This window comes from Myotis yumanensis, unplaced genomic scaffold (genome assembly GCF_028538775.1).
Source record: "Myotis yumanensis isolate MYYU_CA2020_CCGP unplaced genomic scaffold, mMyoYum1.0.hap1 SCAF_2, whole genome shotgun sequence".
NCBI classification, from domain to species: domain Eukaryota; kingdom Metazoa; phylum Chordata; class Mammalia; order Chiroptera; family Vespertilionidae; genus Myotis; species Myotis yumanensis.
This window is the reverse complement of record NW_027223753.1, coordinates 9341414-9367512: the sequence shown is the minus strand read 5'-3', so window position 1 is coordinate 9367512 and position 26099 is coordinate 9341414. Positions and strand designations below refer to the sequence as shown.

Here is a 26099-nt window from a genome sequence, read left to right as displayed (position 1 = left end):
CCCCAGCCCCCATCTCTGAACCAGGCCCCTCTCTGTTCCCTGCTGCCTGGAGTTCCGCCCTCCTCGGAGCCCTTCTCCCAGGTCCTGGCCCCGAGCAATGCTGCTTCCTGAGGTCCTACTCCTCATGCTCCAGGGCCCAAAGGAACGGGTACTTGGTCCCTTACCTCTCACCTTAGGGCTTTATCCTCTGAATTTGTGGACCCTTCTTAGGTCCCATGCCTCAGCCTCCCCAATGTCCTTGCCCTCCAGGGTGGGAGGCACGTGTTGGCAGCTACCTGGGCTTTACTTGGAAATGGAGGTGGAGCAGTACCTATTGGGTCTTGGCTGCAGCCGTTGAGCCTGGCAGAGAGCCAGGGTGGATGGGTGGGAGCTGCCCGAGGGCAAGGTTGGATGTAGGGAAGCCCCTGGTGGTGAGTCCCTCCCTCAGGCTCCAGGTGCCTCTCTGGGGCCATCGTTGGTCCTGGAACCTGGTCCCTCGGGGCCTGGAAGTCCCCTCCATGGGTTTCCATCCCTGGTCCCACAGGCACCTCTGCAGGGCAGTGGCCAGGGGGGTGAGGGACAGGGCAGCCGGAGCGACTTTCCCAAGGAGGGGACCTCGCCAGCTGTGTGTATCTTTGGGCCCCTCCTAGAGGCCCCGCGGGTTCAGGGCTTTATCCCGCCTGCTCTGTGGCTTTTGTGGTGGGAAGATCGGTTTCCAGACACCCCCTACCGGTTCCCCCTCCACTCCCTGGAGCCGTTCCCACCTGTTAGCAGCCCTCTCTCCTTGCAGGACCACGAGACGTGTGTGCACATATGTGTGAGCATCTATGTGTGCTACGTAGTTTGGTGGGGTTGAGGATGGGGCAGGAATAGGCACCAGGGCCCCCAAGGCCCACGTGCCTGTGAAGTGCTGTCCAGAGGCCTTGTCCCAGGAAGCAGACAGGGCCGCGTGGTGTCACTTAACAGCTCAGCCCTGACAGCCCCAGCTCTCTGCCCAGCTGCTGTCTCCCCGCTGGGCTGAGCTGTCCTGCTCTGCCCAGCTGGAGGCTGACTGAGAGGGTGGCGTGGCTGGAGTCGTGGCCTACGAGACAGGAGGCCTCGTCCTCACCCAACCCGCTGTGTAGCTTTGACTGGATCCCGTCCCTTCCCTGGGCCTCTGTTTCCCTACGTGTTGAGGGACGGGTCTCATGGATACGGTGACCCCGTACAGTGAGGTCTCTGGGCTGAAGAAGCCGACAAGGACTCTTGGGGTTCCTGGAGGACTCTCACTTTTCCACCATGGCCTGACCCCCGGAGATGCCCCCAAGCTTACTGGCCTCCTCTCCTGTCTCTTCCAGTTGTTTTGCTGGACTTTGCTGCATCGAACGGGGAACTTGGCTGGCTCACGCACCCATATGGCAAAGGGGTAAGCCTTCGGGGTCGGGCGGGGGCATGGGAATGGCGGTGCTGAGACCCGGGGAGGATGGGGCCAGTCTAGATCAAACAGCTCAGCCAGGGTTCATACTTAGTGTCCTGCTTCTCACCCCAGCTTACAGGTAGACATCCCAGGATGGGCTGGGGATTAGGAGGTGGTAGGGAGGGACCTGAAAGGTGGAAGGAGCTGGGAGACAGCTGAAGGCCCTGGCAGAGCAGGGACCCTTTAGCCTAAGGTTGGGAGGGGTGGTGGCAGCCACCCTGGGCTTGGATACCCCCAGGGGCTGGTGGTCAGGGGGACTATCTTAGGAGGGAAGGGGTTAAAGGCTCCCCCTGTCTTCCAGGTCCCAGCCCAGGAGGTGCGGGGTGAGGGAGAGACAGGGAACAGTGGCTCCCAGGAGCCCGCAGCCCCCAGGAGCCCGCAGCCCCCAGCCTGGGAAAAGGATCAAGTTCCTCTCTGCTCCCCCAGCTGTTGCTTCCCCTTCCTGCTCGGGGCTGAGTTTGTTTTGCCTCATCCCCATCCAAGTTGTCTCCCCTCTGCCCTGGCCTGTTATGACCCAGTCTGGAGGGCAAGATGCTGGGGTCCTTTCTCCAGCTTTGTGCGTCACTACCATGTGGCCTTGAGGAAGATATTGCTGCTCACTGGGCCTCAGTTTGCCTTGCTGAGTTTGTCCTGGGGCCCTGAGCCATGGAGAAGTGTGTCTCTAAGGGGCTCGTTGGGACAGCTCCCACTGCTGGAAAGATCTGCGTGAGTTAGGTGCTTGTCCCTGGTTACCTTAGCTCCGAGGAGGCCTGGATGACAGTTCTAGCGGATTTCCTGGATCCTGGAATGTCCAGCTGGGAGGCATCTCAGATCATTTCATCTAACCCAGTCATTATACAGAGTGGGAAACTGAGGCCCAAGGGCATTCGAGGCTTTGGATTTTGTCACACAGTGCGGCCCAGGCTTCTTTCCTCAGCCCCTCTGCTTTCATTCATGCGCGCACTCATTCATTCAACAAATACTTTCCTGAGTACCTACTCTGTTCCCGGCAGGCCCTGTGCATACAGAAATGCATTAGGCCCAGTCCCTACCCCAAGGAGCTCAGAATCTAGTGTGGGAGCCAGATGTAGGTGTTACCATGTAGGTGCCAAGTACTTCGACGGGGGGGGGACGACACATGAGCCTGGGGGCCAGAGAGGGGCATGTGGCCCAACCTTGGCCCAACCTGGGAAGTCTTCCTGGAGGAGGCCAAGCTATGTTCTGAGGAGGGAAGAAGATGTGCTCCTCTGTCCCAAAGCCAAAATCTAAATGATGGGAGATCACCCATTGTTTCTGACCTAGCCTCTTCCCCTGCCGCTCGCATGCGCACACAGTGAATAATAATAATAATGACGATGATGATGATGGTGATCATGCTGATGACACCAGCTGTTGTATGACAGCTCTTTCATCTTACCCTGCCAGGCAGTGTGCTCAGCAGTTTGTAGACATTCTGTCATTTATCCTGACAGCAATTCTGTGGGCTAGATCTTGTCCCCAGCCTGCAGATGTAGAGGTGGAGGCCTGGAGAGCTTCAGTGCTCCACCTGCGGTCACACGGAGTCCGTCCTCCTCCCCGCCCCAGACCGCAGTCTAATAGAGAGGTTCAGCACCCTGACATCGGGATCAGAAACAACAGGGGACGACTCCCGGCTCACTTGGTACTTCTAGGGTGTGGGGGTGACACGAAGCACCTCTCTGGGCCTCAGTTTCCTTCCCTGTAGAATGAGGATAGCAAGAACTGAAAAGTGTCTTCCTGGTGCCCAGGGCTGCCGCCTGGGCATTGCCTCTGGGCCTCAGTTTCCCCCCCGGGGGCCCACCCACACTAACTTGTTGGCCCCCACAGTGGGATCTGATGCAGAGCATCATGGACAACGCGCCCATCTACATGTACTCCGTGTGCAACGTGGTGGCGGGCGACCAGGATAACTGGCTGCGCACCAACTGGGTGTACCGCGGCGAGGCCGAGCGCATCTTCATCGAGCTCAAGTTCACGGTGCGGGACTGCAACAGCTTCCCGGGGGGCGCCAGCTCCTGCAAGGAGACCTTCAACCTCTACTACGCCGAGTCGGACGTGGACTACGGCACCAACTTCCAGAAGCGCCAGTTCAAGAAGATCGATACCATCGCGCCCGACGAGATCACAGTCAGCAGCGACTTCGAGGCCCGCCACGTGAAGCTGAACGTGGAGGAGCGCTCCGTAGGGCCGCTCACCCACAAGGGCTTCTACCTGGCCTTCCAGGACATCGGCGCCTGCGTGGCGCTGCTCTCCGTCCGCGTCTACTACAAGAAGTGCCCCGAGCTGCTGCAGGGCCTGGCCCGCTTCCCCGAGACCATCGCCGGCTCCGACGCGCCCTCCCTGGCCACCGTGGTGGGCACTTGTGTGGACCATGCTGTGGTTCCCCCTGGGGGCGAAGAGCCCCGCATGCACTGTGCAGTCGACGGCGAGTGGCTGGTGCCCATCGGTCAGTGCCTGTGCCAGGAGGGCTACGAGAAGGTGGAGGACGCCTGCCAGGGTGAGTAATGGTGCAGGGGTGGCCTGGGGTAGGGGTTCTGGGGTGGAGCCTGTGTTCCCAGGACTGTGGGATCTTGGTAAGGTCATCCCTGCGCTGACGTGGTTCTCTTAGTGGAAACCGCAAAGTCTTCCTAGACTTCAGGTTTTTTATTCCATTGAGAATGAATGAATTGTGAAATGAATGAATGGAGTCTAGTATCGAGGTTATAAGCAAGGACTCCAGGACAAGAATGCCTGGCTGCAAATCCCAGCTCTATACTTAGCTCTGTGACTTTAAGCCGGTTCCTTAACCTCTCTGTGCCTGGGTTTTCTCATCGGTAAAGTGGAGATGAACATAGTGCCCATCTTGTAGAGTTGTTATGATAATTAAATGACTTAATGCTCATAAACTGATTAGGTCAGTGTCTGACACATAAGTGCTCTTAAGTGTGATTGTTATTTTTGATTCATCCCACGAGAATAGCTTGGGTATCTACTACATATATACCAGCACTGTGGACATCTGGTCCAGTCCCAGGAACTAGTTCCATCTCTGTTAACTCACTGTGTGACCTTAGGCAAGTCACTTAATCTCTCTGGGTCTTGAGCTCCTTTTCTGTACGAGGAGGTAAGTGAGTTGGACCCTGGATTCACATCCCCTGGCTTCCCAGGAAAATTATCTGGGAGCTTTTGAAAAATGCCTGTGTTGGGGAAAAGGTGGAAGGAAGATAGAGGATTTGTCCGCCCCCTCTCCTCACCTGACCCTCCACGGGCCACAGACCCAGATTCTCTCCTAGGGGCTTCTTCTGACGACAAATCAAACCAGAGAGGGGGCCAGTTAAATCAGACTCTCTCTGGGCATTGGTGAGCTCACGTGGGGAGGCTGTGGCTTGGCACGGCCAGGGCCTGTGACAGCGGAAATCGCTGCAGCAACATGGACTTTTTTTATTGGGTGTTTTTTTTTTTTTTTTCTGGAAACGGCTGTGGGGCAGGGCATTTGTGGAATGCAGGCCGACCTTTGGAAGGCCAGCTCATCCCCTTTCTCTGGGAGCTTCTTTGCTAAGATAAGCGGGGTGTTGAGAAATTGGGGAGTTAGTCCGTGCAGTTGCACATACCCACTGGGTGACCTTGGGTACATCTCTATTCATCTCTGGCCTTAGGTGTCAATAAAATGCGAAGTTCAAGTGTTACAGCTGACTTTATACTTGGTTTTTAGCCGTGGATCCTACAACCTAGGAAGTGGGTGGAAGCATTGGAGGAGGCTGAAGCCCTTTCTGATAGGCCCCACTTGCCTCCTAAAACGAATCCTCAGAACCTTGCCTAACACAGTCTGCAAAACCCTGGACGGGAAGTTCCCTAAGAGCCTTTCAGGCCATAAGCCTGCGGTGCAGTCTCTGTTCCGGCCATTCTTACCACCTTGCTGTCCTCGCAGCTCCCCTTTGCTGCGCGAGGCGGCCCCCGATTTAGGTGACCTCAAGTGCACACTCCCAGTTTCAGACAATGACGAGGGGGTGGGGTGGGGGGGCTGAGGCAGCCCAGTGGGTTGAGCGGACTCCTCCCACATGACATCCTCACACAAGAATGCGGGGGTGGGGGTGAGGGGCAGCTGAAAACTTTCCACAGGCTGGTGATTCAGGCCCTGTAGAGATAAGTGGACGGTTGGGACTGGGGTGCAGGGCGGGGGGGCGGGGGGGAGGGTCCTCCAGCAAGCAGGGCCGCCTTCCCTCCCCCGGAGGTGGGGGGTCAGGATTCTGGCAGGCTTTGTTTGAGAAGAGCTAGCAAGCCCCGGGTAGGGAGGACTGGTTTCCGAGAGCGAAGTCTTTTGACTCCGTCGGTGGGACCCTCTCAACTGCCAGCCACCTGTTGCCTGCTTTTCCCTCCTCAGGATCCTTCTACCAAAATTCCCTTCAGTGCTCAGGGGCCCTCTGTATGGCTGCGAGCCTCCAGCCTGGCTTCCCTGTATCCCTCCAGGCTTTTCCCAGCAGCCCCTGACCATGATGCCGATGGAGAGAATAACAGCAACTTTCATAGACAAGAGCTCTCCAAGGGCAGGCACACAGCTAGGCAAGCACTTACCCGGACGCTCCTGCCGAGTTCGCACCACCTTTCTGCCATTCCTTTTTTAAAAAATATGTATTTTTATTGATTTCAGAGAGGAAGGAAGGAAGGGGGGGAGAGATAGAAACATCAATGATGAGAGAGAATCATTGACTGGCTACCTCCCGCACGCCCCCTACACTGGCAACCAAGCCTGCAACCTAGGGCATGTATCCTGACTGGGAATTGAACCGTGATCTCCTGGTTCATAGGTCGATGCTCAACCACTGAGCCTTGAGGCTCAGAGACTTGCCTAGAGCACACAGCTGAGCTGTGGCTGCATCAGGATTTGAATGCAGGCGACGCAGCGGCCTCCAGGCTAGAGGATGGGTCAGGAAATGGGGCGGGAAATGACCAGTTCCTTTGGAATCCCTGACTCAGCTCTTGGCCTTGGGACCAGCTCTCAGGGCAACCCCAGGCTGGCAGGTCCTCGTGCAGGAGGTGGGGTGATGAGGGGGGTGTTTGCTGTGCACGTTGAGGGGGAAATTGAGGGAGGCATAGGGTCTGGCCCCCCCCCCCCCCCCCCCCCGCCCGGTTCCTAATGGGAGAACCCTGGCTACCTGGATTCTCCCATTGGGGCTTGTATTGATGACAAACTGTGCCCAGCCCAGAAAAGGGGCGTGGGTACCCCGAGGTCACCCAGCACCTGGTCCAGGTTATTCCCAAAGTTTGTTTCTCCTCAGGGTTCTTTCCCCAGGAAGCTCCGAGCTCAGGAAAGAGTTAAGTGGCCAGCGGAAGGGAGGCACTCCCAGGTGTTGTGTTGGACAGGTGGGCACGCTGCCCGGAGAACTCTCGTGAGCTATGTCAGGAATGAGCCAGCTTCACTCCGGCACCCCCACCCCCGGCCCCGCTGGGAGGACAGTGGAGTCACTCAGGCTGACAGGCTGACCGTCATCTCCCCTGGGGCGGCTTTGTCTCCCTCTCGGCTCCGCTTCCTGTGCTGGCATCGGCCGCTGAGCTGGCGGGGCCCCCCGGCTGGCGCCTCAGCCATGGGACTGCTGGCCAGGTGAGCAGGTGGCCAGCGGCTTTGGCCAGAGGCTCAGCCCAGCAGCTGGGAGGCCAGAGCTGGAGGTGGGGGTTTGGGAAGTCCCTCCTTGGCGACTCCTGCTCCCTGAAGGGGCTCAGGACCTCGGGAATGTCCCCCCTCTACCTTAGTTTCTCTTTTCCCGGTTCACAGGGACGCCCCATTCCAGACACCATGCTAAGCATTTCAGAAGCAAGGTTTTCTTCCATCTTCACAGACAACCCAGAGGGGCTGAGGATTTTATTCCCATTTTACAGAGGACACTGAGGCCCAGAGAATGGAAACAGTGACCTAAAGAGCTGGGGCCTGTAATGAGGAGGGCAGTACGTTGTCCCCAGCTGCCCCTGGCATGTGTCCTTCCATCTATAGCTGGGTGACCTTGGGGAGTCCCCTCTGGGCCTGTGACTTTGTGCTGTGGCTCAGTCCAGAACCTGGGCTGCTCTGCCAGACTGCTGACCGTGAGACCTCACCATGTGCCAAGGAGCAGGTCCTAGCACTGGCATCCCGAGGGGCCCCAGCCTAGTCCAGGGTCCATAGCTGACGGGAGGCACGCCCTGGGCAGGAGAGGCTCTGGTTGAGGTGGGTCTCAGGCAGGTGCCCCTGGGCCTTGGCAGGACCCCTGCTTTGTCAGGACACGGCTGGGGGCTCTGGGTGCCACCGGGACTCAGTTCTGTGGAGTTGCCCTTGGCTCCCCGCCCCCTCCCCCCCCCCCCCCCCCATACCCTGTCTGCCCCACCCTCAGCTCACACTGGGGCAAATTCAGGTGCTGGCAGCTCCTTGGGGAGGCCCCTCCCTCCCTCACCGGAGGTGAGTGGGTCCCCAGAACGGAAGGAAGGAAGGAAGGAGGCGAGGGAAAGCAAACAGAAGATAAAAGGCTGGTGGTAGGGAGAGAGCAGGAAGCGGGGAGGCTGGGGGTGGGGGGAGCCTCACTTATCATGGCTTGTGGAGGAATGCCCCCAAGATAATTCCCCAGAACTCGTGCGTGCGTGAGAGCGTCAGGGTGCTGGCAGCAATCACCTTGGCAATCGGGGCCATGGAGACACCGGCTTCTGTGGGGACCACAGGGCCTGCCAGGGAGCGAGGAGCCCCCAGGCCCGGAGCTATCAATGTCCCTCATTTGCTGGGTCAGTAACTATGAGTTGCCACTGGCTGCCTGTGAGGGCAGGAGACAAAGTCCACACTCTGCATTCTTGGGCTGAGGTGCTGCACACCAGCTGGGCAGGGCTTGAGGAGGTGGCTGGCCCCAGGTGAATTGCTACTATGACCTCCTGCCCCTGTGACCTCCCCACCACTGGCCCGAGAGGCGGTTGGGCCTGAGGAGAGGAGCTCTGCCAGAGGCTGGATTTGCATCATGCCAGAGGGTGTCTGTCCCTGAGTCACCCCACGCTGCCACCTGAGGGGCGGGTACCAGGAACTGGAAAAACTGGGGTACAGCCCAGGGTGCAGCCACCGTGCCCCAGTTCCCCTGCTCAGAGTGATACAGGCCTGCCAGGTGAGTGGGGCCAGAGAAGATCTCCACAGGTGTGCCAATGCCAGGTGCGTGCCAGGCAGGTAGGCAGGTGGATGCCCTGGCACGCCATCCCCACAGGGTCTCCCTGGGCATTGAAACACTGCTCACTTCTTGGTCCTAGAGCATGTGTTTAATGTGCATGTTGTAAGTTTTGCCATTTACTCACACATTCATTCATTCATTCATTCATTCATCTATGTATCCATCCAGCCCACAAATAGTAGCTAAGCACCTATTGTGTGCCAGCTCCTCTGCTGGGCCATCAGACACAGATAAATTGGACTCCCTTCCTGCTCTCCAGGAGCTGCCAGTCTCATAGCGGCTCCTAACATGTGTGGAAATAATTTCGGATGGAGCATTACGGCCAGGCTGTGAATTCCCCTGGAGCAGAAATGGCGTTTATCTATCTCACCGTCGTATCCCAGCACCCAGCACTGTGCCAGTGTAGGGAGCGCTCAATTTCTACTTGGTAAATATGAAACTGAGTAACAGATGCCCTAATGGGGCAAGAAGGGAGCCAGAAATTGGGCAGTTTGGAAGGGCTGTGTAGAGGAGCTCTATAATAGCCAAGCTGGGCTATGGAAGGATGTAGAAGAATTTGCTGGCTGGCTAAGGGACAGGGAGTATTTTGGTGTGTGACTGTGTCTGAGTGTGTGTGAACACCCAGTGTGTGGCCCCTGTCCCCGCTTGCCTGCCCAGAATGGCAGGAAATCCCGTCAGGCAAAGAGAGGAAGACACGGGAGCCTGCTGGTGTCCTACCCATGAACTCGGAGGCCCCTGCGCACGGGCACGCTCTGGCGTGGCCCCGGGGAGAGCCCCTTGCAGTTCTGTGGTTGGAGGAGGGGGCAGCACATTCTCGTCAGGCAAGCACATGCCCTGTGGATGCTGCCTCTCCACTGTGTTATCTGGCACATCCGCAGCGGAAATCTCTCCAAATTCCCTCTTTCCTGCCGGCAGCAGGCGGGCCACCCCCAGGCTCTGGGGCCAGAGAATGGAACCCGACTCTTCCCCCACTTCCTCCTGTTGGCATAGGGCTGGGGGGCTGGGGCGCAGCCGCGTGGTTGTGGGGTGGGGGCACGGTGGGGGGTTTGCAGGTGGATAAAAGCCTTAAGCAGAGCCAAGCCCGCGCTCGTGGAGGCTCACGGTCCCCTCCGCAGCCTGAGAGCCTGGACGGGAAAGGTGCGATAGAGATTCTAGGGGCCCTGGTGCACCCCACCCTGCTGGGACGAGACCTCCTGCAGCACCACTCACCCGGGGGGCAGACCCCTGGCAGACAAGTCCGAGCGTCTGGGGGAACTGAAATCCCAGGATAAACATGGCCCAGCTTTCTGGAGTCTCATTTTTACCCGAAGATTTGGGAGAGGAGAGAGCTATTTTGTCTTCTATGAGATATGAGGACGAATGCATAACACCCAGGAGTTTCTTAAATACATTGGGACACTGGAAGGAGACTTTGGCCACCCCACCCTGGGTTTGAGTCCACCCTTTTCTTCCCATAGGACAGTGGTTCTCAACCTTCCTAATGCCACGACCCTTTAATACAGTTCCTCATGTTGTGGTGACCCCCAATTTCATTGTTACAAATTGAACATAATTAAAGCATAGTGATTCATCACAAAAACAATATGTAATTATATATGTGTTTTCCGATGGTCTCAGGCGACCCCTGTGAAAGGGTCGTTTGACCCCCAAAGGGGTCGCGACCCACAGGTTGAGAACCGCTGCCATAGGACATAAATGTGCCCAGTGTGAGAAGACCTATGTTAGGACCCTCCACCCCCACCCCCTTTCCCAGCTGCTCTGACGTCAGTCTTGGGATCGTCTGGCTGTTGAAGCAGGCCATCTCCGCTTCGGGCTTGTTCCAGAACATGGATCCCTCTTTGCTCCGCATTGAGATGCTGGTGGGAAAGGAGAGGGGCTCAAAGTCCAGCAATCCTGGGTTTAGGTCCTGTTTTTGTGTCTCGGGAGCTTGCTGAACTTGGACAAGTTGTCTGGCCTCTCTGCACAGCCATGTCCCCGCCTCCAAAGCGGAGTGAGTGGTCGCAGTGCCCAGGTTTAACGGGCTTATTGTGAGAACTAAATGAATGCCAGGCGCTTGGACCAGGAGCTGCACCCAGTCGTGGTTTAACCAGTGGTCAGTGTTCATTATTGGGGCTCCAGGCCCCCTCTGTCCTGGACAAGTCCCCTTTCCTACAGCACGTGCTGAGGTTCTGACAGGGCAGGGCCAGCGGAGGGGGTGGGAGAGGCTGCTGGGACGGACGGTCACCAGGGCCCCCCTGTAAGAAGAGTCGTTAGCAGGAAGTCATTGTCCAGGATCTTAAGGAACTGGGTGTCCTTTGAGTCCTGTCCCCTGACTCCCGTCCCCGTCCCACCTCTGTCACATAGGGGACAGGACAGGAGGGAGACTTTGTCCAGGGCTTATCTTGACCGTGTAGATCTGACTGTGCCACTGTTCTCTGCATCAAACCTTCAATGGTCTCGTTGCCTTAGGATAAGGCCCCAGCTCCTGGGCCTGGCATTAAAGGCCTTTCTCATTCTGGTTCCTGGAGACCTCCCAGCCTTTATTGCCTGATGCCCCCCACCATTTGTGCCCACAAACCACTCATGCTTTCTGTTAGTCTTGCTGTTTCTCACCCCTAACTCCTCCCCATATTTCTGCCCTACCGAGCTCCTACTCAGCCTTTAAACCCCAGCTGAAATATCTCCTCCATGATTCCTCGGACCTCTGGCCAAGGTTGCGTCCAGCCCCTTAGCCCTTTGCCCACTCCTTTATGGCAGACACGGTCACATGCTCCTGCTCCCTGAGTCAGGGGCTTTGTCACACCTCGGGCCCATGCCCGCCCAGGGTCAGTGAGTGTTGGATCCACAGATTAAGCCGAAGGAGGGTATCGGTAATCGTAGGGCTCTGGAAGGTGTCCCTAGGGTGACCCCTCTCCACTCTGTCCACTTCAAGCCCTGGGTAGCCCCGCACAGTGGGCCTTGTGTCTGGGCAGCTTCCTGTCTGTGGGGCCGGGAAGGGGCTTGAGGCAGGGGCAGGATAGGCCAGTGTGAGAAAAAAGGCCTTGGAGTCAGGTGCCTGAGCCCCTCGCCGGCCTTGCCAGGACGGGACCTACCAATCGGGGGAGGAAGAACTGCTTCCTGGCTGCCTTTGTGAGTGTCGGAAATGACTCGGGCCTGGAAACAGACCCAGAGAAAATGCTGGGGGCCTGGCTTTTCCTGCTTTCTGGTCGGCCAGCCCTAGAGCGGAAAGACGGTCGGATCTGGGCGTGGGGGGAGCACCTGCAAGGGTGGCATCCTGAGCTGGTGTGCCTGGCCGTCCAGTTGAGGTGGTGGCGATAGTCATCAAAACAAACAGTGAAGAAGACACAGTTATTGCCCTGGGCAGCCCGACGTCCAGGTGGGGACCCGTCAGGCTGGTTGGCACAAATGAAAGGAGGTACAGCAAGCTCTGTCCAGTGCTGAGCAGGTGTGAGAGAGGATGCTAAGGAAGCCGAAGGGCGAGACGTGGGCCTTGAATGCCGAGCTCAGGGCCATGGCGCTTCTTGCAAGAGCCAGTGGGGAGGGATGCACAGGCTTGGGGCGTGCAGATGAGGTATGTCCTGAGTGTCCAGTGTGAGCTAGGTGCTTGCCATGCATGTTCACGTCACAAGACATTTTATGGTGAGAAAACAGGCCCATGGCGGCTGAGCGACTTGCCCGGGGTCCCGTGGCCAGGGAGTGGAAAAGCCGTTGCCGTGGGAACTGGTTGAACTGACCGATGTCTGTCCCTGTGCCCACCAGCCTGCTCATCTGGATTCTTCAAATCGGAGGCGTCCGAGAGTGCCTGTTTGGAGTGCCCCGCACACACCCTGCCGTCCTCCGAGGGGGCCACGTTCTGTGAGTGTGAGGAAGGCTACTTCCGGGCCCCGCAGGACTCGCTGTCGATGCCCTGCACAGGTGAGTGTGCCGCGGGTCAGGGAGGTTGACAGGTGGCCAGGGTCTGGTGGTTGCCATGTCCAGGGCTACTTGGGTTCGAGCTCTGCCCTCTGCCCTCTGTGCAGGCCCGCCCTCTGCCCCAAGCTACCTCACGGCCGTGGGCATGGGTGCCAAAGTGGAGCTGCGCTGGATGGCGCCCCTGGACAACGGGGGCCGTGAAGACATCACCTACAGGGTCACTTGCAAACAGTGCCTGCCCGAGTCAGGCGAGTGCAGACCTTGCGAGGCCAGTGTGCGCTACTCCGAGCTCCCAAACGAGCTGACCCGCACCAGCGTGATAGTCAGCGACCTGGAGCCCCACATGAACTACACCTTCGCCGTGGAGGCCCGCAACGGCGTCTCGGACCTGGTGGCCAGCCGCAGCTTCCGCACGGCCAGCGTCAGCATCAACCAGACAGGTGAGGGCCTGGTGGTGGTGGCGGCCCCCCGGGTGGGGCTTCCAGAGGACCGCCACCCAGGGCTCAGCTGTGTTCAGAGAGAGAGCAGCAGCCAGTAGTTAAAAACACAGTCTCTCTCTGCCCGAAACCGGTTTGGCTCAGTGGATGGAGCGTCGGCCTGCGGACTGAAAGGTCCCAGGTTCGATTCCGGTCAAGGGCATGTACCTGGGTTTCGGGCACATCCCCGGTGGGGGATGTGCAGGAGGCAGCTGATCGATGTTTCTCTCTCATCGATGTTTCTAACTCTCTATCCCTCTCCCTTCCTCTCTGTAAAAAAATCAATAAAATATATTTAAAAAAAAAAAAAAAAAAAAAGCACAGTCTCTGGAGTCACTCCCCAGCTCTGTGACTGTGGGCAAGTTACCCAACCTTTCTGAGCCTCGGTTTCCTCACCTGTAAAACGGGTAACAGGGCTATTGAGAGGGTTTAATAAATTCTTCTATATGAAGCTCTTAGAACAGTGCCTGGTCCATAGAAAGGCTATAGCAGGAGGTGGCTGTGACTTTGTTTTTATTATTTACGCACTCACAAATGCTCTCAGGGCTCTTCTGAGGAGCTAGCTGTGTGGGACCAGGGTCTGGGGCTCTGTGCTCTAGAGCTGGAAGTTAAGAATCCCAGATGGAGGTTTAAAGAGCTGGACTGTGGATAGATCCGGGTCTGGGGACACTTGCCTCCCACCCCTGAGTGGCTCATCACACCCCTCCCCCACCTGCTGTTCTGCCCAGAGCCCCCCAAGGTGAAGCTGGAGAGCCGGAGCACCACCTCGCTGAGCGTGTCCTGGAGCATCCCCGTGCCACAGCAGAGCCGTGTGTGGAAGTACGAGGTCACCTACCGCAAGAAGGTAACTTTGCAGGGGGTCAGGGAGGGGTGTCATAGATAACCACCACACGACACAGCCGTCTGAAGAAGCTCCCATTCTTCAGATGGGGAAACTGAGGTCTGGGCTCTTCCTGGTCACCTGTCCCAGGCCAGCACAGCAGAGATTTGGGGGAGAGGAGACACAGTGTTCTGGAATTCCCAGACGAGATAGTTGGGGGAAAATCCAGGTCTTGGGGATCGAGCAGACCTGGGTTGGAGTCCGGGTCATACATTTGCTGCCTGTGACCTTGAGCCAGCCACTTGACTTCTCTGAGCCTCAGTTTCCCCCTCCGTAAGGAGAGCGTTGAGTTTGCCGCATAAGTGAGCTAAGCAGGGGTGGTCTCTGTGGGCTGAGCTGATGCCCCTGCCTGCCCTCAACATCTGCCTCTGCACCCGCTGGCCACTCCCAGGGGGACTCCAACACCTACAATGTGCACCGCACCGAGGACTTCTCTGTGACCCTGAACGACCTGACTCCGGACACCACCTACCTGGTCCAAGTGCAGGCGCTGACACAGGAGGGCCAGGGGGCCAGCAGCAAGGTGCACGAGTTCCAGACGCTGTGTGAGTCGGGGACCGGGGCGTGAGCCAGGCCAGGGCCCTGACCTGGAGCAGCTAGGACATCCTGAGAGGAGGAAAGGGTCAACAGATTCAGAAATCCACCCTTCTGGTCAGCCTGCTTCTAGGACAGCCGTGTGGGTTGATGGCCTGGGGAGGGGCCTGAATTGGGAGCTGGGGAAGGGGACCCAGCGACATTCGTTCAGAGCAGAAGGGAGGATCTGAGCTCTGGCATTGGCAGACACAGGTCAAATCCTGCATCATAGGAAGAGTCCCACACCGGGGAGTGCCGGCTGCATTCCCGGGGGTCGGCCTCTGATTGCCCACCTGTGAAATGGGAATAAAGAGCATTATGACCATCACACGTAAAAATACCCAGCACGTGTTTCGGGTCCCTAAATTGGGTGCAACAGGGGATGTGGAGTTGGTGGCGGGGGGGCTTCCTTGTCATCAATTGGTCTCCCCAACAGCCACGGAAGGATCTGCCAACGTGGCGGTGATTGGCGGAGTGGCCGTGGTCATTGTCTTGCTCCTGGTGCTGGCAGGAATCGGCTTCCTCCTCCATCGCAGGTTCGTGGTGGGACGCAGAGGGGTGGGAACCTCGGTTTCCTGTCTGGAAAATGGGCTGATAGTGATCTCCCCCTGCCCCTGGCGGGTGTGTGAAGATGCAATGAGCTGCAAAGTGCTCAGCACAGCGCCTGGCGCGCCGTGGGGCCTGGGACAGTGGGGCCTGGGACACGGCGGTCATCGTCTCTGCCCTTGTTGTTAACGGTGTGTCCACACTTCCTCTGGACTCACAGGCAGGAAGCGCCAGGGAGGGCTAATGAGGAAAGCCCTCCTTTGGGCCGTGACAGGGCGCAGATCCCAAGGAGTGAGCCCACTTGTCGCTTCCTGTCTGCCCCGCCCCAGCCTGCCCTCCGCCCTCTGCCCGCAGAGCAGGGCGCTGAGCACACTCAGTCCCCTCTCGGGGCCACAGCGGGGTCAGGAGGCTCCTGGCCAGAGCAGCCGCTGACCCCCTGTGCTTGGTTCCTGTGGGTTCTCAGGAGGAAGAGCCAGCGGGCCCGCCAGTCCCCGGAGGATGTTTACTTCTCCAAGTCAGGTGAGATGCCGCCCCCTCCGGGCCCTCCCCCTGTCCCCACAGGCCCCCGGCCCCATCTCAGCCCGCAGCCCGGGCACTCCTCTGAGGGGCTGAGCCAGAAGCTCCATGTCCAATGGCCTGGTCCCGGTCTCCTGGCCCCTGATCCTGTAGCTTCCGCTTCCTCCTTGAGGGCAACCCTTCCCCGGGACCCTCCCTGGCCTGTCTGTGACCAGCCCCTCCTCCCCCTTCCAGAACAACTGAAGCCCTTGAAGACATATGTAGACCCCCACACTTATGAGGACCCCAACCAGGCCGTGCTCAAGTTCACCACCGAGATCCACCCGTCCTGTGTCACACGGCAGAAGGTGATCGGAGCAGGTGAGGCTGGCGCGCCTGCGGAGGGGCCTGGTACGGGCTGGGAGTGCCCGGTCCCAGCTGACTGGGGAAACTCCCCCACCCTTGCCTGCCTGCAGGAGAGTTTGGGGAGGTGTACAAGGGGACGCTGAAGGCGTCGGGGAAGAAGGAGGTACCTGTGGCCATCAAGACGCTAAAAGCCGGCTACACCGAGAAGCAGCGGGTGGACTTCCTCAGCGAGGCCAGCATCATGGGCCAGTTCAGCCATCACAACATCATCCGCCTGGAGGGTGTCGTCTCCAAATGTGAGGCTTGTCACCAGTGGTGGGGGGTGGGGGGGGACCCTTGGGGGAGCCTGACCTACAGGGGGTGGAGAGGGGCTGCCCACTAGGGCTATCATACAGGAGCTCCGTCCATAGCTGTACCCCCCATCTGTGCCATCCCCTTACACCTGTGCCCACCCCCTGCAGACAAGCCCATGATGATCATCACTGAATACATGGAGAACGGGGCCCTGGACAAGTTCCTTCGGGTACGTATGTGAACTGGGGTGGGCCGGGACCCTTGGCGGCAGGCTTGGGGGTGCCCTCCTGGGCTCCGGGCCGGCTGGTGGTTGAGGCCTGTGCTCTGGCAGGAGAAGGATGGCGAGTTCTGCGTGCTGCAGCTGGTGGGCATGCTACGGGGCATCGCGGCCGGCATGAAGTACCTGGCCAACATGAACTACGTCCACCGCGACCTGGCCGCCCGCAACATCCTCGTCAACAGCAACCTGGTCTGCAAGGTGTCCGACTTCGGCTTGTCCCGCGTGCTGGAGGACGACCCCGAGGCCACCTACACCACCAGTGTGAGTGCCAGGGGGCTGTCGCCATCGGGGTCCATGGCTGGAGGGTGCAGCAGCCTTTGCCTTCGGTGGGGTCCTCATACCTGCACACCTGGGCCACGGGCCTCAGGAGGCAAGAGCACCTGTAGGGAGCATGGAGGAGGGGCCCTGACTGCAGCATCTGGTCTGGCTGCAATAGTCCTGAGGCTGATCAGCGAGGACAGTGGTGACTGGGCCTGGGTCCCCTGCAGGGTGGCAAGATCCCCATCCGCTGGACAGCCCCAGAGGCCATCTCCTACCGCAAGTTCACCTCGGCCAGCGACGTGTGGAGTTACGGGATCGTCATGTGGGAAGTGATGACGTATGGCGAGCGGCCCTACTGGGAGCTGTCAAACCACGAGGTAGGCCCCCTCATCCTACCCAGCCTGGCCTGCCCTGGACCTGAACTTAAACTCTACTCATTCCTGAACCCCAAGGCTGGGCAGAGAAGAGTCTTGGGTGCCAATCTTCATCTGGTATAGACCTTTCGTGGGTTTGTTCATTTAGGTTTATTGAGGGCCTACTATGTGCCAGGCCTTGTGCTGGGTTTCAGATCCAGTCTCTTACTACAGTCAGTGGAAAGACAAGGAAGCCAGTTAGTGGTGTGTGTGCATGTTTGTGGGTGTGTGTCTGCACGTACATTCATGTGTGTGTGCACCTGTGGATGCATGTGTGCCTGTGCGCATGGGTGTGTGTGCACATGCCTGATGCCTCCCCCCGGCCTGAAGGTCTGAAAGGCTTCTCAGAGGAGGTCACATCTCTGCTGAGACAAAAGACAGTAAAGTAGCCAGGCGAACACAAGGAGGCGAAGAGTGCTCTAGGCCCGTGGTCGGCAAACTGCGGCTCGTGAGCCACATGCGGCTCTTTGGCCCCTTGAGTGTGGCTCTTCCTAAGCCTTAGGAGTACCCTAGTTAAGTTAATAACAATGTACCTACCTATGTAGTTTAAGTTTAAAAAATTTGGCTCTCAGAAGAAATTTCAATCGTTGTACTGTTGATATTTGGCTCTGTTGACTAATGAGTTTGCCGACCACTGCAGTCTAGGCCAACCATGTCAAATTTGCGGCTGGTGGGCCGCATGCCGCGAGTTTGACACGCTGGCCTAGGCGAAGGGGGCAGCTTGTATAGATGTCTTCGCCCAGAGACTGGAGGGAGGCTGGCTGCAGGCTCACAGCATGGCTGCTGCCTGGGGCCTGTGAGGGATCAGGGGCAGAGTCCCTTCCTCCGGGGAAGTACGGAGACAGCCCCTCGACACTTGCTGTTTGTCCTCTCGGCTCAGGAAAGGAGGCCCATCCTGTCTGTTTCTGGGACGACTCCCCGTTCGTTCCTCCTCTGCCCACCTCCATGTACTGGTGCTCCCCGGAACCTGCGTGGGTTGAGGGCTGTGAAGGCACCCTGCCCACCTGCCTCCCTTGCCCCACCAGGTGATGAAAGCCATCAACGACGGCTTCCGGCTGCCCACGCCCATGGAGTGCCCCTCGGCCATCTACCAGCTCATGATGCAGTGCTGGCAGCAGGAGCGCGCCCGCCGCCCCAAGTTCGCCGACATCGTCAGCATCCTGGACAAGCTCATCCGCGCTCCCGACTCCCTCAAGACCCTGGCTGACTTTGACCCCCGGTGAGTCCCGTGCCCTCCACCCGCGACAGCCCCCAGCGTAGTGGCTGGTCAGGGCTAGTGGGCGAGGGGCTCGGAGTCCCGCACGGGCTTTACTTAGACTGGACAGGGCCGGCGTGGGTAACAATAATGAAAGCCACCAGCACATGTGGGAAGTGTGCCGGGCACTGCTCTCAGCCCTTACATGTTTTAACTCATTTAAGCAACCTACAGGTGGGTCCTATAATCCTCCCCATTTTGTAGATGAGGAACTTGGGAGGGCAATTAAGTATCTTACGTGCGGGCACATGGCCAGGCGGGGACTGTGACGCTAGGAACCTGAGTCTCTCTGTTAAGGTTTCGCTATTTTGTGGTTATTGGTGGTGGTCTTGTCAGTAGAGGCAGAGGGGGGCAGCAGTAAACTTCAAACACTGAGTGTTCCCAGCATGCCAGGCTGCCTCCCTGAATCCGCCTGACTTGGCTTTCCCGTTGCCCGGGTGAGGGAACTGAGGCCCCGGCAGCTGGGTGAATTGCCCAGGTTAGGGAGCCACAGGCTGGGGGCCTAGGGCGGGCTGGGTGTGCAACCCTGACCCGAGGGCGGGCGTTCATGTTGCAGAGTGTCCATCCGGCTGCCCAGCACCAGCGGCTCCGAGGGGGTGCCCTTCCGCACAGTGTCCGAATGGCTCGAGTCCATCAAGATGCAGCAGTACACAGAGCACTTCCTGGCGGCAGGCTACACGGCCATCGAGAAGGTGGTACAGATGACCAACGAGTGAGTTTGGGCTCTGCCCGTGCTGCCCACCGCCACCTGCCCCTGGTTCCACCACCCTTCCTCTCTCCTCCCCACCCTCCTCTCTCCTCTCGCCCTCTGCTTGGGGAGGAAGGGCAGAGCCAGGCCGGCAGCCAGCAATGCTGCTTGGCTCCCTCTTCTTCCGGTGCCTTTTGTCCAGAGTGGGAGAGTAATAGTCACATTCGCAGTTGCATTTCTCGAGGGAGCCTGTGGGCCGGCTCTGTGCACGAGCACCTGGAATCAGTCCTCGTGCTAACTCAGCAGATGGGGCCCGTCAGTGTTCTCACTGGACAGGTGAGAAGTGGGTGCAGAGAAGTGCAGTGACCTGTCTAGGGTCCTGCAGCCGCTAGGGACAGAGTTAGGACTCCAGCCCTGGTCAGTCCAGGTCCGGAGCTCAGGGACCATGGAGGTCATTAGTGGAGAAACTGAGGCTCCGAGATTACGGGCTTACTTCAGGCCACACAGTTTATAGCTGGGACTCTGGGAAAACAATTTCTTCCCTTCATCGCCATCGCTGATTGAGTTCCGTTTGCTTTTGGAATAGATGCTATTATCACTTCCCCGTTTTACAAACAGGGAAACTGAGGCCCAGAGGTTACAACGCTTGCCTGGGGTCACAGCCAGTTAGGGGCAGCCTTCCTCTCCAGGATGCCAAGAAGAAGCGGGCAGAGCCCTGGGACAGCTTGGCTGATGCCCAGGAGAAAGGGCCTGGGCCAGCCCCTCCCAGGCACCTCTCCCTCATGGTGACTGTCAGCCTGTGGTCCAGCCTGGCAGAGAGCGCCCGTTTCCCTTGCCCAGCCCTGCCCTGTCCTGCCCTTGGTCAGGCTGTCCTATGGGAGCTCATCTCTCCTCCCAGCTCCAGCATCAGGGACCTTTCCCAGCAGGGCCTTGGCAGGGATACCTCCTCCCACCCCGGGAGGGAGAAGACACTATCCTCTCAGCCTTTTGTGCTTCTAAAAATAGTGTGATGTCCCCCACAGCCTCACATGTACAGGGTTCAAGGTCACGGCAGGAATGGGCGCTGGGGCTGGGAGGTTTTGGGAACCACATAGAGGGGATGACCCCAGCCTCTCACGGTTCTGGGTCACAGAGGTTCTGGGATTTGGGCCTGTGCATAAACACTTTCCAGGGCCTCTGAAAACTGCTCAGCTGGGCTTCCAAACTGCTAATCAAGGCCTCTCAGACCAGTCCATGGCCCATCCCAGGGGACGGCTGGGGATGGGAGCCAGGGGAGGACAGACTGACCAGAGGGGGGAATGGAGATGTGGAGAGAGGAGACGGGTCCGGGGTGCCTCCTGTTGCCAGCCAGCTGCAGGGTCCCCAGCTTGGGCTCCGCCGTCACATCTGGGCTCAAGTCCCACATTTGCCACTTCCTAGCAGGAGACTTTGTTCAAATTAGGTTTCGTCTTTGAGTCTCGGTTTTGGGTTCCCCACTGTGGGGACTGCATGGGTACCATGCATATGACACGCCTGGTGCACAGTAGGGGCTCAATCCTCTAGTCCTTTGCTTTCCGCCCCAGCCCGTGGGCAGATGCCCGGGTTCCGGGTCCCCGCCTTTTCCCTGGGAACCTGGAACAGCCCCCTTTACCCCTCCAGGGGCTCCCCCCGAGGACAGAGGACAGCACAGCTTCTCTTCTGGGTGAGCAGGGCCGAGGGCAAGAGAAGTGCTTACAGGAAACATGCTCTCAAAGGCTTCCCGAAATAGCCCGGGGTGCTCCTCGGCCAATTCCTTTCCCACGAGCCGGGACACGGCTATCTTGGATGGACGGAGGCTGTGTGTGTGTGCGTGTGTGCTGTGTTTTGAAAAGGCCTGGATAAAGGCAGGAAGTCATTCCACACTCCTTCCCCCTCCCACCAACCCGTTGGTGCTCAGAGCTGGGGTCTGCGTGACTCACAGCACCACTGCCTCCTTCTTCCTTTCAAATAAACGAGACAGATGGGGATCGCAAGCACTTTCTCAACCTGAAGGCTGTGTCTGCACATGCGTGGATCCCGGTGGGAGGCTCTGAGCTGGTCTTGGGAGAATTCCGCTCTTTCTCCATGGGGTCTGGATTTAGGCCTCAAGGTCGTCCCTGGTCCTTTGGCCTCCCTGCTTCCTAGGCCTGTCTGTCCCAAGGGGCTGGCTGCACGTTTCCGTGGTCCCATGGTGACCGCCTTCCCTCAGCTTGAGCACTCATCGCGTTGTTATTTGGGAGCCACTGAGTTTCCAGCTAGACCAGTGGCTCTAAATGGCTTTGAGGAGCTAATGAGGTGGTGGCTTTGCACCCCAGAAAAATGTTCATCCTTACAAAAGGCCCTGCCCAGTGTCTGAGGCTGCTGCACACAGCGTCCTGTGAGGGTCTTATGGTCTCCGCGTGCCCTCAGCCTAGGCCTGGTGCTAATGGGATGTCTGCTGCGTGAATGACTAATCAGGGTGTGAGGCCATTTCTCATTCCCCGCTCCTTGTGTCCAGGCGGCACGTAGTAGGTATTTCCTGGGGAGGTGTGGCCTTTGAATTGTCCAGGGCCACGGCTGGCATTGCGAGTGCTCAGGAAAAAGGTGGCCTCGGCCCTGTGTGTCCCCGTCCCAGTGATGGAAGTGACTGCCCTGGGTCCCTGAGGGGGAAACCGAAGCTGGTGTGTCTCCACTTAGGGAAGGAGGCAGGGGAGGGATGCTTGGGGGCGTTGTGTTGAAAGAGAATGGGGCTGGGGCAGGGGGCTCAGAAGCATCTAATCAGAGCCTCCCATTTACATGTAAAGAAGCTGAGGGCGAAGGCAGGACAGGACAGGATGGCCCAGGGCTTGGGTGGAGTCCTGAACCGGAATTGGGCCTCCTGCCTCCCAGCCCAGGGCTTTTGCCTCCTAGACGGGCCTCGGAAGCAACCTCAGCTCCCACCCTGTCCCATGGACCACACACCAATGTGGGAGACAGGCCCAAGGCAGCTTGGGCAGTGACTCAGCATCCACTAAAGTATTCATCCATCCATCCATCCATCCATCCATCCATCCATCCATCCATCCATCAGACACTCCTTCCTTAAGGACCTACTGTGTACCAGGCCTATCCTAGACCTCAGGAGGGCATGGGGATGAGGGGATGGGCCCAGCCATTGCCCTCCTACAGCTTCCATGCCTCACTGGTTCTTTTTTTTAATTTAATAAGTTTTATTTTTCAAAATGCCTAGCTGGCGGGACCTGCTGCTCCTGCATCTTCACCAGCAGCTGGGGCACCCCCTCTCCTGGAGTTGCTAGGGCACTTTACTTGAGCTCTGTCCTTGGGACTAGTTTAGTGAATCCTGTACTAAGGATCCCTGCAGGCTGCCCTGGCCAAGGAGCGGGGTCTCCGTCTCAGAGGCAGCAGCTGGGGCACAGCTGGTCGTTGGGAACTTCCCTGCTAAGTTTGTCGTAGTTGCTTTGTCAAACAAGACCAGGTTGTTGAGCTTGTCCTGCACTTTGCCCTTGGCCCATGTCTTCTTTTTGGCCTTGCCCCAGATTTGTTCTCTGGTCTCTGTCTGTCTTGGCCGACTTTCCGGAACCTTTCTGCTTCTTACCGTCTTGGGCGGGAGCAACGGCTACCACTGCTGCCTCGATGAGATGTCGGACGAAAAGCAACCCCCTGGTTTTTAAACCATGCACCAGGGTCTCTGAGGGCTGGCAAAATACAGGCTCCCGGCCCCAGGGCAGAGCTGCAAGGCCAGGGAGTCTGGAGGTGGGCCCAGGCCCCCACCTCTTTCCCCAGCGGTGCAGATGTTTCTCCGGGAGCCACACTGTGAAACCTACAGGGGTGGGGAAAACAGCTCTTGTTTGTGACACCCCTCAACTGTTTAGATTAGAAACGGGAGCCAGGGGCTGGGAGCCAGGGGAGGACAGACTGACCAGAGGGAGGCACGGAGATGTGGAGAGAGGAGACGGGTCCCGGGGTGCCTCCTGTTGCCAGCCAGCTGCAGGGTCCCCAGCTTGGGCTCCGCCGTCACACCTGGGCTCCAGTCCCACATTTGCCACTTCCTAGCAGGAGACTTTGTTCAAATTAGGTTTCGTCTTTGAGTCTCGGTTTTGGGTTCCCCACTGTGGGGACTGCATGGGTACCATGCATATGACACGCCTGGTGCACAGTAGGGTGAAAGGGTAGGAAGTTCTCCCAGTTGTCTGACTCCTGGCCTTCCTGCTGCAGTGGGAGCCGCCAGTCCCTGAGCCACCCTCTCCACCCACCTGGGTCTGCGCTCCCTACTCAGCACTCCTCTGAGGGTTCCCAGCGCCAGTGGGAAAGTCACGTCTCCGGAATTGCAAATAGGAACTTGCACCATATAATTAGCTCCAGTTACAGCCGGGAGACGGCCCATAAAAACCTGGGTGTTTTCATGGGTTTGGGCTGGTGGGTGAGGACGGCGGAGGAGAAAACTCCCAGAGTGAGCAAGAACCATCCTGCTCCAGGGAGCAGGGCTCGGGAGCAGAAGTGGTTTTACAAGGGGATGGAGGCTGCATGGGAAGGGCGGTGGGGGAGGGGGACTGTGGGCTCCTGGGCACACCTTTCTATCTGGCACCCATGCCGCCACCGGTTTCGGGGTCTCCCACCCCCAGTTGGACACTATTATTTCATTTTACCAGTGGGAAATTGAGCGTCCTACAGGGGAAACATCTGCCTCAGGTGACCCGTAAGCCCCTCCTATTAGAGACCAGCAGGGCTTTAACCCTTGGTGGTCCCTCAGCAAGTATTTCCGTGATCAGTTAGCAGCAGGGAGGACTTGGAGGGAGTGGGGTGAAAGGAGGTGGGAGCTGGGAAGAGACCTTTGAGCAATAGCCTTCGAGCGTCCCTGTCTCTGGGGACGGCATCAGCGCTGCCTGGGCAAGAGGGCTTAGCTGGGGACACTCGGGACAGACCCGAGGTGGGGGAGGGAATGCAGAGTTCACAGCTGGTTTGGTTCCCAGCCCTTCCACCTCCCAGCTGTGTGACTTTGGGCAAGTCACTTTCCCTCTCTGAGCCTCAGTTTTCCAATCTACCAGATGAGCCTGAAAAGAGCACCTACTAGTACTTCACAGATAATCCTGCAGATTTGACTTAAAGAAAAAAAACTTCACAGAGTTGGCTTTTCTGTCATTTTTTTTATTTTTGTCAAAGTCAGCATGCTTTCAGGATGTAGATCCTTCCGTCAGGCCTCTGCCCCGCCAGGTCCCCAAGGCCCCCTCTTCTCTCCCACCTCAGCCCCCCTCCCACAGCTGCCCACCTCTCCCAGCCCCTGACCCACCCTCTCTCCCTCCCACCCACAGTGACATCAAGAAGATTGGGGTGCGGCTGCCCGGCCACCAGAAGCGCATCGCCTACAGCCTGCTGGGACTCAAGGAGCAAGTGAACACAGTGGGGATCCCCATCTGAGCTCCGACGGGGCCTCGCGCCCCCCTCGGCCAAGAATACTTGAAGAAACAGTGGCCTCCCTGCCAGCTCTGCGCCTGGCACGAAGGACCTTATTTATTTCCAGTTGTTTCTGATGGATGCCACCCTGAGGCCTCTGCTGGGGGGCAGGGCAGGTGTCTAGAGGACAGCTTGGCCTGAACTGAACTGAGGAGACGCTCAGGGATCCGGGCCGAGGGTGCTTCGCCCAGAAAGGACAGCAGCCAAGCACTTAGCAGGCACCGCCGTGGTCCCAGCCTCCTGGGCAGGAGCCCCGCCAAGGCCTTGGGACATACACGTGGGGCATTTCCAAACCAGCCTCCCTTTCGCTGTCTCGGGAGGTGAGTGGCCGCGGGAACAGGGTACCTCAAGCTCCACCCACTCACGAGAAGAGGACAGACAGCACACTCAGCTGGGAGAGGCCCAGAGTTGTTCCCCATCTTCTGCAGTGGTCAGCAAACTGCGGCTCGCGAGCCACATGCGGCTCTTTGGCCCCTTGAGTGTGGCTCTTCCACAAAATACCGACTTCTGCGCATGGGCCACGAAGTTTCAATCACACTCTACGTGGTATTTTGTGGAAGATCCACACTCAAGGAGCCAAAGAGCCGCATATGGCTCGTGAGCCGCAGTTTGCCAACCACGGTGCCTTCTGCAGGCCCTGTCCTCAGCCCCCAGGGGCCAAACCCTTGCTTCCCCAGGGCCCTCACAGGATGCTCGGTTGTGTTGAGGTTTTTTAAAATATGTATTTTGTACTTTGTGGAGAGAATGTGTGTGTGACAGGGGGCCCGGCTAGGGCTTGGGGCCGAGGACGGTGTGTCAGACATTCCCAGGCGGGGGGCTGGTCCATCCATCTCTCGCCTCCTTAGACAACATTCATGACTCCGTCAGTGTTAACGATTCTGTTTTGTGGGGAGTTTTTGTTTGTTTTTTTGAACCTTAATTTATTATTATTTTTTTATATTTATTGTTAGGAAATGACTTATTTCTGCTCTGGAATAAAGTTGCAGATGGATCAAACTGACCTTGGTTTTTGAGTTTCAGAGGGGCAGAGAGGCCTTCTGTGTTGGAAGTGGGGGGGGGTGAAGGGTCACCCCCACGCTGAGCATTTAAACAGCTTCTTTTGCAAGGCACACATGTCATGTAACCCTGGGAGTGGGGGTGGGTGGGGGGTGGGCAGGGAGCCAGGGAGCAGGCCCAGCCAAGCCCAGCCTCCATGCCAACAGGCCTCTGTCACCTTTGATCTGCAGGCTTGTTGGGGGCTGGGAGACGCGAGAACAGCCATGGGCCCCCTCCTACACATCTCCACGGAGCTGTTGAAATACATTCTTCAACTGTCCATGTTGGGCTCTGAGGTTTACAAAGGATTTTCACAAGTGGTGGCTTGTTGGAGCCTCGGCACTTGGAGTTTTATGGGTAGCCCCATTTTACAGAAGAGGAAAAGTAAGGCTGGGTCCAGTGACAGGGCTCGCCCAGGGCCACCCAGCAAGTTGGAGACAGAAGCCAAAATTGAAAGCAGGGCCGGAAATCCCAACTAGAGGCTTTTCTCACAGAAGAGGAGACGAAGGCTCAGAGACGTGCAGTGACTCGCTTTAATCGCACAGCGGGAAGGAGCAGAGGCCTTGAGGGAAGCCAGAGACCCGATTTCAAATCCTGAGCCCTCTCTACTAGGTTGCTGCCCTGAATGCCAGAGGTTGT

General features: G+C 58.1%; 1 protein-coding gene across 1 annotated transcript in view; it reads left to right on the top strand.

Moving 5' to 3' along the window:
* The window catches only part of EPHA2 (EPH receptor A2), a 28780-nt gene extending 3355 nt beyond the window's left edge, over positions 1 to 25425 (top strand). The window contains exons 2-17 of the mRNA XM_070404179.1: positions 1317 to 1384; positions 3260 to 3929; positions 12319 to 12474; positions 12579 to 12911; positions 13676 to 13791; positions 14219 to 14372; positions 14837 to 14936; positions 15410 to 15465; positions 15697 to 15822; positions 15918 to 16103; positions 16269 to 16330; positions 16433 to 16642; positions 16870 to 17019; positions 18081 to 18274; positions 18867 to 19022; positions 24284 to 25425. Coding sequence (XP_070260280.1) covers positions 1317 to 1384; positions 3260 to 3929; positions 12319 to 12474; positions 12579 to 12911; positions 13676 to 13791; positions 14219 to 14372; positions 14837 to 14936; positions 15410 to 15465; positions 15697 to 15822; positions 15918 to 16103; positions 16269 to 16330; positions 16433 to 16642; positions 16870 to 17019; positions 18081 to 18274; positions 18867 to 19022; positions 24284 to 24389 — 2843 coding nt within the window. The 3' untranslated portion in view covers positions 24390 to 25425. The remainder of the gene's footprint in view (positions 1 to 1316; positions 1385 to 3259; positions 3930 to 12318; positions 12475 to 12578; positions 12912 to 13675; positions 13792 to 14218; positions 14373 to 14836; positions 14937 to 15409; positions 15466 to 15696; positions 15823 to 15917; positions 16104 to 16268; positions 16331 to 16432; positions 16643 to 16869; positions 17020 to 18080; positions 18275 to 18866; positions 19023 to 24283) is intronic.
* Positions 25426 to 26099: the final 674 nt, after the last annotated feature.